The 11,031-nt window shown below is 31.7% G+C and overlaps 2 protein-coding genes across 2 annotated transcripts; one reads left to right on the top strand and one right to left on the bottom strand.

Moving 5' to 3' along the window:
• Positions 1 to 157: 157 nt before the first annotated feature.
• LOC126668993 (uncharacterized) lies at positions 158 to 2,882 on the bottom strand. Its single transcript, XM_050362267.2, has 8 exons — positions 2,725 to 2,882; positions 2,240 to 2,371; positions 2,016 to 2,137; positions 1,710 to 1,845; positions 1,492 to 1,607; positions 780 to 963; positions 493 to 625; positions 158 to 322 (listed from the first exon to the last, which is right to left on the bottom strand). Exons 2-7 carry the CDS (start codon positions 2,298 to 2,300, stop codon positions 516 to 518), a joined length of 729 nt encoding a protein of 242 aa, XP_050218224.1. The 5' UTR covers positions 2,301 to 2,371; positions 2,725 to 2,882; the 3' UTR covers positions 158 to 322; positions 493 to 515.
• Positions 2,883 to 4,795: 1,913 nt separating this feature from the next.
• Positions 4,796 to 11,031, top strand: LOC126668774 (uncharacterized). The gene is made up of 10 exons (XM_050361951.1): positions 4,796 to 5,085; positions 5,163 to 5,315; positions 5,759 to 5,890; positions 6,087 to 6,237; positions 6,342 to 6,380; positions 6,470 to 6,544; positions 6,814 to 6,873; positions 7,677 to 7,741; positions 8,307 to 8,397; positions 10,701 to 11,031. Exons 1-10 carry the CDS (start codon positions 4,796 to 4,798, stop codon positions 10,743 to 10,745), a joined length of 1,101 nt encoding a protein of 366 aa, XP_050217908.1. The 3' UTR covers positions 10,746 to 11,031.

Genomic DNA, 11,031 nt, shown 5'->3' with positions numbered 1-11,031 from the left:
GTTGAAATGCGTTTCATAATATTTTCATAATTAATGCTAACAATATAGGGAGGGATTATAACTATAGACCCTTTAGGGTGTTTGCAATAGGTAACTGTGTCAATCAACAGTTGTTTCAATTTCTTAACAAAAAATATTAATAACAAAAACAAGTCTCTATGAAACATATATACATTTTTAGTTAAAAAAGTAATAAAAATAATTATTTCATCCAATCAGATATAATTACCACTAATTAAAGAAACAATTGTATTTACAGTCATACAACTTTTAAAAAGTCTTCTAAAATTAAGGACTCATGAGTAGCGCGCACTTACGGAATCTGCATAAGGGGAAAAAATATCATATAACATCTTCGCGTAAAATTTTGCTTAAATTTGATTATTTCAAAGACACAAAATTTAGCTAGAACTCGTTGTGACCCCAGGTTATTATCGAACCTTTCAAGTTTCACCCATTTTATTTTTCAAAATGCTGTTTAAAAATGCTTACCTTTATAAGAACAGACTACCATCTCATTCGTATTTAATCTGATTTTCAGGTTGCGTAAAAAACTCTTTGGCTTTCTGAGCCACTTCAGCCTCAACTATGGCTTCCAACAAAATGTCAGATCCTTTTACATCATCTGTCAACACAACAATATGCTTCTTAAACATCATTATGCATACACGTTAAACAAATCAATAGTAGCCATGAACAAGAACATTGATGGAAACTTGAGATGATGATAGATGAAAACATTAGTAAGTTACTTCCTGCATCTTAGTAAGAATTACTACCTGGACGGTTCGGTAAAATTCCAGTACTTTCAGCGGATAATGGCAGAACATTCAGAAGATCAACATCATCAGTCAGCTTTCCCGCATCCATGTCACTTTGCAATGAGCCAATCTTTAGGGTGGATAATTCAGCCAATCTTGCATATGCAGTTGCTTGGCTGTGCATGTTACACGATTCCGAGGTCTTTGAATCAAAACGCCAGAAGCAACACAAACATTTCAAATAAAAAGGGTTTAAAAGAGCATCAAATAGCAATTAAAAACAAAAAAGCTCGTAAAACATGCACGTGGTGGTTTGGCGCTTTTTCATTTCTAGCATGTGATCTCTCGCTTAACAAACTGCAGTATGTAGTTCTTGCCATTATAATAATCCAAACCGTTGCCATATAATACTGTTAGCTTTCTCTGATATGGCACTTGATTGAACATTTTTTGATGATGCAGAAACTCATTTTTTTGCTGACAAGACACTTGTTTTGGCACACTTTTGTTTCTACTAGGTAAAAGTCACATCAGCAAATTGAAGGTTTTATGCAATATACTTGATTTTGATAACATCAGAAACAATATGCATAATTTGTCAAGAAAACTAAACTACATATTTAATATTTAAAATGCACTAAACCACAAGCTTGTCTTGTAAGCTTTTCCCTCGTAAAAATACGAACTACTTGAAAACTATAACATGAGATTAAGTTTACGCAATAGAAACCTTGGAAACCTTAGTTGTTGTTGGTATACTCCCTCCATTTGTTGGTTCAATGTGAGGCTTATAAACAGTAGAATTTGGTGTATTCTCCGTCTCTAGACTTTCACGAACATCGCCCACTAAGATCCTCAAAAAAAGATGATAACAAAAATGAAACTCTCACCTCATACTTCAGAAAGAATCATCATAACTTAGAAAATATGGAACATAATTGAATATACCATTCGAAGAAGGTGTCTGATCAATATTATCGACAAGCCTCCTAGATAATGGATTAGCATTCAACATAGAAATGCTTCGCATTTCATAACGAATGGCTTCAAGTTGAGCCATTGCGTCTTTAAGTTCCTTATGGACCTAATCAACAGAAAAACCATTTATCTCAAGAAATAAAAGCGCAAACTAAATGCTGCAATTCAAAAATATTACCTGCTTATAAAATATTAAAAGAAATCATCACCTCGTATAAGGTGATTACAAAAAATGCTAGACAATTTACACATTTCTACTCCAAAAACAAATGAAACCTGGCTAGCTTGAGATTGCTGCATAACATTATCAAACTGGGAACGAGCCAACTGGACATAACCAATGGCTCGACCAGCTAATCTACCAGCTGTTCTTGATATTATGGGTAGATCCTTAGGTCCTACATGTACAAATGCACTAAATCATCATAAAATGAAATTTTATTAGCGGAAACAAAAATAAAAAAGATATAAAAACGAAAGAGGAAAAAAAGAGAATTAACCGATTAATGCAGCGGTGGCTCCAACCAAAAGGAACAATTCTCCGTAAGAAATCCCAAACATGACAATAGTTTACTTGATACAAACAGGTTAAATGTCGTTGTTTTCGTCCTTATGGGCGGTGTCGGCTATGGCTGGAACAAAAGTAAAGAAGAGACAGACAGAAGATTTATCAGGACAATCAGTTGCAAATCCCAATTTGTGTGCATATTTATCAGGCTCAAATAATCAATTTATAGAAATATAGTATTAGCTAAAAAAAAAAAAAACAATTTCAAATATACAGGAGCAATTTCTCATCTCATGTGCTTTACATTTCATTGAGGACTTCAATCAAACACATTGAGAGCAAATACTGACGTTGTAAGCTAGTAATTAATAAAAAAGCAATGTGACTACTAATTAAACAACCAAATCACAAAAATATCACATATAATCAAATTTTACACAATCAAGCTCAAACACCTAATTTAAGTGAAATCAGTACCATATTAGCCAGTGGCTATACACTGCTCGGTGGTGGTGTTTGCAACGGGGCAACTGCTGTCAACGACAACGAAATCCGACGCTTGGACAGACGGTGGACGGCGGCTATAAATAGTAGAGCGGTGGTTTGTCTTTGAGTGAAAAATGGTTTTATCGATTTTATTTTTTTTATTAATTAAATGTAATAAATAAAATTGGCTTAATTATCAAAACAATCCTGAACTTTCACACATCTTTCAATTAGCCCCAACTTTAAATATTTTAGAAATTTTACACTTCTACATATCTTTCAATTTTAGCACCAATTTTAAATTTAATAAAATGTAATGTTAAGTTTCAGTTTGTTTTAAAAAAACCTCATGATGAGACTTAAGAAAAGAATAAATGATACATAATTAAATTATTTTATGTAAAGAGACGAGTGAGTTAGTAAATAATTAATAATTTGCTAATCAACTCATAATTTATGATGTTTTTAACAACTTATTTAATTATATTGGTTTTTTATATAAATAATTGTTATTTTTCATATCTAATATAACATTTGATTGATTGATTTTATTGAATCTTAATTTCAACTAGTATTTAGAAATATGGACTGAAACGATTAGTTCAATCGGTTTTGTGTTGGATATGTGTATAAATATTGGTTGGATACCTCCACTTTACACTAATTGGTTTGAAGATGGAATCTAACATGGTATCAGAGTCTTATCCATTCACACAATTTAAATTTAGCTCGGTTCATGTAAAATGTATGAGGGGGGATTGGTTGCTCGGCCCGAACACGCTACGCATGAGGGGGAGTGTTTGAAGTGGGAATCTCACATTGGTTATGCATGTGAATAGTCAAGTGTTTAAATATTATTTAGACACCTCCACTTAATACCAATTGGTTTTAAAATAGAATCTAACAGGTTTGACCGACAAACCAAATGCCAATCTAGTTTGTTTTTTTTTTATAAAAAAAAATGTAGTTCAATTATTTTTAATCAGAAAAACTCATATGAGCTGATGAACCATTAAAAGAATTATTTCACTCGCCGTATTTTTGAATGCTATTCTTAAAAAAAAACATAACTAAAGCTTAGTGTTATTTTTATTGAATGTGAAAGTGCTAAAATTGAAAAACACTTAAAAAATTTGAAATTAAGTGCCTTACTTTAGGATTTTTTTAATAAAATATATTATTCAGAAGTATACTCTTTGCAAAGTATGAAGCGAATGATAATAGTAAATAAACAAATATGTAGTGATTTTCTGTTTTTCAATGCGGGAATATATATATTTTTATATAATGAATTGGTCTTATTGTCAAAATAATCCCAAACTTTCATATTTCTTTTAATTTTAAAACTATCAAAATTGACTTAATGTTTTAAAACATCAAATCATTTTGGATAAATTAATTATAACCATATTTTTTAAAAATACAAATTATAGCTATTATAGCCATTTAATGATTCATTCATTCAAAAAAGCCAAATCCTTTCGAATATTTTTAATTAAAACTAAGTCTAATATAATCTCGAATTACTTATTAAATTTAGGATGTAATTGCAAAAAATAGTCATAGCCAAAACAAATTTACTTAAAAAATGCTTGAATGCTATTGAATATAATTATCAAAAATTTGTTAAAATTAATATGTTTAAAAAATTTAGTTAAAATTGACCTTACATAAAAAGATTTGAAAATTTTGAGAGATTATGCATTTAATAATAAATCAGAAAGAGAAAATTTAGCTGTAATTTTTTTCCAATTGCACTAGAAATGTTTACCAAACCGATTTAAGTAAATATTCAGATTAATTTAAAATAGTCGGTTTGATTTATTTATTTTAAATTTTTAAAATACTTGAGGTAGATTAATTTTAAATTTTTAAAAATAGAGATATAAAAATATCTTATATATAATTTTTTTTTTATGAATTTCTTGAGTCAATTAAGCAAGGTTAGAGTTTTGTTTTATTAAAACCATGAGATTGACCTAAAATTGTCTTTTGTGAAAAGTTCAGGGACCAAAATAAACTTTTACTGACATAAATTCCACGGTCGATTGCTGCTAATGCTATGGCTCTTCTTCACTGTTCTTTCCCTTGCTATTATAATATTCCAACACCAACAACGCACAGACAATTTTTCCCATTAACACCAATAAATACAGTAATTACCAATTCTCACTCACATTTTCGCACTGATGAACTTTACCTGAACAAGAAGAAGAAGAACACGTCAGTGCTCGTCCGTTACAGTGAGGCCGCCATTGCCACTCCATTGTACGATTCCGACCTCCGTTCCGTTCTTGAACTCGCCACCGACTCTGAGCTATACGAGCTTTACAGAATCTTATACGGTCCAAGGTCAGTATTTATTTTAACATAGAATTAAAATTCGAAACATTAGTACTAATTTTTTTGTTTGTTTAAATTTTTTTCAGTTACTTCAGCCCTTTGATTAAATCTGTAGTGAATAATGACGTGGAAATCGATTATTCCGCCATTGAAGATGACGTTGCAGAGCGACAAGCGTTTATTGCTGCTCTTGAGTCCAGATTTCTTTACCTTGCTGCTGATGCCAGGTCCACTTTAAGGTAATTAATCAATTCGGTCAAAAATCCGGCGATTTGTAGCTGACGTGGTTTCCCGAAAACGATGTGGCACGGCTAGTTGGATGCCATATATAATTGATCATAATTTGCACTAATATTTTGGAGAATAATCTGTTGTTTCGTATTAGAAATGTAGTCCTAAATTATGATTTGAGGTGAATAATAAACTTAGCAGCATGATATATTACTTGTGGCATTGACTCAGCTGAATTTTTCGAACGGTGACATAATTGCAAAAATTTAAAAAGTGGTGAATAAAACTTGACAACTTTTAAATTTCGTGATAGAATTATAATTTAGTGTAAATGTGGTGATTTTATATGTAATTAATTCTGTAATTAAACATATTGATTGTTGCATTTGAATTAGTATATATATAATGGTCTCATTTGTTTTTTTTTTTTTTGATGTTGTTGTGTGTTAAGAGGCTGGAAGCCTTCATATAGAAATGTTTTGCTTGAGGTTAGAAGAAAGTTAAACATTCCTTGCTCGAAAAAATTGCCAACTGAAGATCTTGAAGCGGAAATTTTTCTTTATCTTCTTCAAGATTATTCAAGGTACTTACCTATTTCTATTTCTAGCCCCAACTTCTAGATTTACTTTGTTTTTAGCTTAATTTGTTATTTTCACTATTGGATGAAAGTGATAATAACTCATTGTCATGGTTGTTATTTCCAAAAAAAAAATTGCATGTGGAGAAATCCTGAGTCTTATTGTTCTGTTATGATCTAAAATTCTACTCCCTTCATGTAGTGAAGAATCGGGAACTATTCCAGACTTCGACCAATTATCTGAATATCCTAATGATCAAGGTAGTTTAGAACTTGGACTTAGGCAGTGGAATGGGCAAGCCATTGCTGCTGTAAAATTGGGGCTAGTAGAGCTCCAATCGATAATTTTAAAGGTATTTATCTTTCGAAACATGCACAATTGAATATGTTTTGAATTTTAATACATAGAAATGATCTCATACCCCCCACTTTAATGTCCTTTTCTTCCTCTTTCTAGGGTGGTGGTGTGTTTACACTGTCAAAAATTTATCAATCGGTGAGACGTGTACTTCTAGTTTTATTACGCTATAATTCGCATTTGAGTCTGCTTAGTTGTTTTCTTATCCTAGTACGATCTTCTCGTAGTTAGCCAGCAAATTATCTGGTAAGGTGTTTCTAGAAGCTGCCAACTATCAAATTAAAAAGGAGGTTATTAAGAAGGTACATGCTTTATTGTATCCTTGATATTGAACTTTTAAAGAAATTTGAAATAGCTTATTAATCTTTAGATGTTGCCGTGGGAAACTTTCTTCTATGTTGTGAAGCTTTGATTCTTTTTCAACCAACAGTTCTATTACTTTTAAGATAATGATACAATTGCTGGATCCTCCCCCAATAACTTGAGATTTTGAGCGAATTGGTTATTTGACATGGTATCGGAGTTCGGCAAGTTATCAGCATCTTGAAACTATTTCTTTCTTCCTACTCAGGGTGGACAGCTAGCTGTCATTAATTTGGAATCCAGAGTAGCCTTGCTTGCAGCAAAGCAGGTGATCATATCATATGTTTTTTCTTTTTGAAAATTTTTCTATCACTTTTTCTAATTGCTTGATTGTCAGTAACATGATATGGATTTTTCAGTAAACTATTTTCTCGATGCAATATTGAGGCTCAGTTGATTACATAAACTTTATTCTCCCAGTTCAGTGTTTTGGGGACTTCCAGGAAAATCAAACTATTTTCGGTCAATGAAAAATCTTTGCTTGGTTATAGAGAAATTTTTGTTTTATCAATGGGAAAATACATTTTGCTTTTAAAATGGGAAGTGTTGTTCCCAGATTCATAAAAGGGAATGAAAAAACGCATAGAAACATGGCAATTAGTCTAGTCTACTCTAAACACGATTAATCATCCCTCATCTTCCATTCTGCCACAAACCAGTAATGGCTTTAGCTGGTATCAAATACATCTTACTTCTGCATTCTTCTCTCATATGGAGTAATTTCGCCTGTGGATTTCTATAGTTTTGCTTTCTTTCCTTGAGATAAAATGATTTTTGACCATACTTTATAAGCTAAAATATAGTTTTCAGTTAGTTCTCAGTATTGCAACCAAATAATAGAAAGAATAAGAGTCATTTCTCAAGGAAAAAAAAAAGTTCTTATCAAAAACAAATTTCTGCAATTTTTTCCTCAATGACTCAATGGAGCCTAAGACAGTTGCTGAATTAATTATAGCAACTTTAATTGTAGTATAAGGACATCAAGATAGTTTGACCATATGTTATTACCAAGTGACAATATACTATTTAAGGTCTTCTACTCTATTATTTCTGATTCTCATAAAATTACAGGGTTTAGCTGGAGCTGCATCAAGATATCTGGGTTTTAGGAGCATGTTATCATTACTTGGGCCAGTGTATGTAGTACTCTTCTGCAACAAGATAACATTTTTCTGATTAAACTCTGTTTGTTTCCATTGATTGCTTTCTGGATGTTACTTGTGTTGTGTTGAGGTTTGCTATTTTGTTTAAATTTTATCTGGTCTAGTTAGACTTTCTGGAATATTTTAAATCTAGAGGATAAACTCATTATGAAATCAAATTGTTATCAGAACTCTGCGAACTCATTTACTGTGTATTGATGGTATATTTTTGCTTGCGTTCTTACTCAACTATTGGCCACTGTTGGGTTACATTGTGAGTTTCTGTGCTATATCCGAAAAGAAAATGTCCATGCGTACTCCAGGTGTATACATCCTGCTGTTTGATTTGTGACATAGAGAAGCTAGTTATATAAATGATAGACTGCTTTTATTGCTTGAGCGTAGAACATTTAGGATACTTGTCACCTATCAAATGATTTAATGCAACACACCCTCCAAAATAGGCAAGACTTGTCACTTATATGACAGATGCAACTGAAGGTCAGTAAAGATTAAGATTTCCTGTATGCTCATGTCTTTTGTATGGTTTCGTTTGCAGGTTATGGGGGACTTTTCTGGCAGATGTTGTAATTCAGATGCTTGGAACTGATTATGCTAGAATCTTGCGAGCAATTTATGCATTTGCAAAGGTAACATATCATCATCATTGTTCACTTTTATGCAGTTTTTATCATCCCTCCTAACCATTCCAGATTCAATTGTTTATGTTATTAAGTAAAGATGTCTAATTGTCTACTAACTTTCATGCACTAAGTAATTGTGGATTTCACTCGGATATAATAGGTAAACGCTTCAATTTATTTAGGTGGTCATGTGATGGTTGATTTGAGTCGATGATAAAAGTGTTGCGGACTTTTCTTTTGGGTTGCGTAGTGGTACCATAGGCTCGGCAGCTAGTGGGTTATTACAAGCTTAATCCTGTCGAAGTAAAAGATTCCACTTACCTAAATTATACCACAAGCATAATGTGAACTATAAGATAACTTGTATGATTCTAATTTCTGCATTTTCATAAATAATAAATTGAGAAGAAATTTTAGAATACCAGGGTTCTTCCTTCTTAGGTTATTCATTATCATTAAGTTTACTACCTCAGAAACCAGCTCTGGTAGGGTTGAGTGTATCTTGGGCCCTGAATTTTTGATGCCCCAGACCAGTCCTTACTCCTTAGTGTTGTTCTGAGCCTCTTGATCGAATGAAGGACATTTTATCTTTGATCATTGATTGAAAATTTATACACTATTTTTCATATTTAGCCACCCAATCCTTCTCTAGTTCCTGTGTGTGTGTGTCTGTGTATAAAATGTATGTTTGTGTGTGTAAAATATTGGCTTAATATATCATTTGACCTCTAAACTATACACTTTTATTCTCTGAGACTCTTAAACTAATTTAATATTCTATTGAACCTCTTAACTTTATTTTTTGTTCTATTTAACCCGTCAACTGCAACTTTTTTGCCGATCTGACCTTTTTCCTCCAACGTGGTAAAAGCGCGTGTTTTCAAACGCTTTGAAGCGCGTGAAAGATAATTAAAATGCATAAATTGTTCTATTGAACCCCTGAACTACACTATTTTGTTCTATTTGACCCCTGAACTTATTTTATTTTTCTATTGCACCTTCAAACTTTTAATTTTTACCCATTTAACCTTCTCGAAAATACAATTATTTAATTACCATCCATTTAATCTTCTAAAAAAATAAAAAAATATTGAAATTTAGTCAAATAATTACATAATATAACTTCTTATAAATGTAAATATTTGTTTACATTTCAATAATGATAAATGAAGTTTGTCTGTTTTTAACGATATTACAAAATATATAAATTTACTATACTGTGATTATTTAAAAAAAAAAGACTAAATTTTTTAAATAATTATAATTTTTAGTGTGTTTCACGAATTTCCAATTTTAAAAATTTTAATACACCAACTTTTATTTTTTGCAATTTCAAACTTTTCAAATCAATTCTGAATTTTTAAAATTAGTGTTAAAATTCGAAAACACGCTAAATATCATGATTTTTAAAGCCTTAAATGATTTTTTCAAATAATATGTAAAGTACGTCACTTTTTATTTTAAATTAAAACAAATATTTAGGCTTAATATATTTTTTGACCCCTAAACCTTACCTTTTTATTCCCTATGACCTCTAAACTATTTTAGTGTTCCATTGGACCTCTTAACTATTTTTTTTATTCTATTTAACCCCATGTCAGCAAAGCCATGTCAGCAATTTTATCCACGTCATCGCGCGTGGTGTGCACATTCCGAATGAGGGGTTATATAGAAAAAAAAAAGAGTTAAGAGGTCCAAAAGAACATGAAATTAGTTTAGAAGTCGCAGAGAATAAAATGGTATAGTTTAGGGGTCAAATGATATATTAAACCGTAAAATATTCATCATTTGTCAACTTCAATGGACTAGATATGAAATAAGTGCGTACCTAGTGAGAAAAAGTTACATGCATGGGAGACCAACAATGAATGCGTAGGAGATACATAGTAACGGGCATACCTAGGAAGTTTCTAAAGGAAGTAGTAGCAAAGTTAGCAGTCTACACCTTTCGAAATGGTGGATTAAAATTCAGGTAGTTTGTCCACTAATATTTTGGTATAATGGCTTGTTTGAGTTAAAATAAGCATTTGGACTAAAATTAAAGAAGAAAGAAAGAACACACTTGCACACTTCCTTTTTATTCTGAACTCCTAATATGTTCCTCTATAGAAAGACCACGGCCAAAATCAATACATCATCGTCATCTTTCCATCAGATGGAACCATAGTAATGGTATTTTTGAAGTCTTATTTTCTTTTACAGAGATTAACACTCATGTTGACTGAATACGTCGACTGAACAACTTCCCAGAATCCTATTGTACGTATTTATTTTATTTAATTACTTCGAGCTTTCTGTGTTTGCCTCAGATTCGGATAACCCGCACCTATAGGCTGCCGCCTGACATTGATTGAAGTCAAAGACTGCATTGAGCGTTTAGGGAGGGTTTCAGTTGGTTACTGTGCTGTTAGAAGACCGGATGAATAGGTGACAACCCCAGTTGTGCGAGTATTTAGCTTCTGATTTTCTGTTTAGTGTTCTAATTCATGTGTATATATCTTGTTATATATGAGGTTCACTGCTTCAGCCACTGAGTTTGCTGAATATTTGACCTATGTTATGTTATGTTATGTATTAAATTGATGGACTTATCATATGTTTATTTTTGATCTGGTGAAAACACTAAAATTTCATTAGCAA

The sequence above is a fragment of the Mercurialis annua genome, linkage group LG2 (assembly GCF_937616625.2).
Source record: "Mercurialis annua linkage group LG2, ddMerAnnu1.2, whole genome shotgun sequence".
NCBI lineage: Eukaryota > Viridiplantae > Streptophyta > Magnoliopsida > Malpighiales > Euphorbiaceae > Mercurialis > Mercurialis annua.
This window is presented reverse-complemented; position numbering and strand designations above follow the sequence as displayed.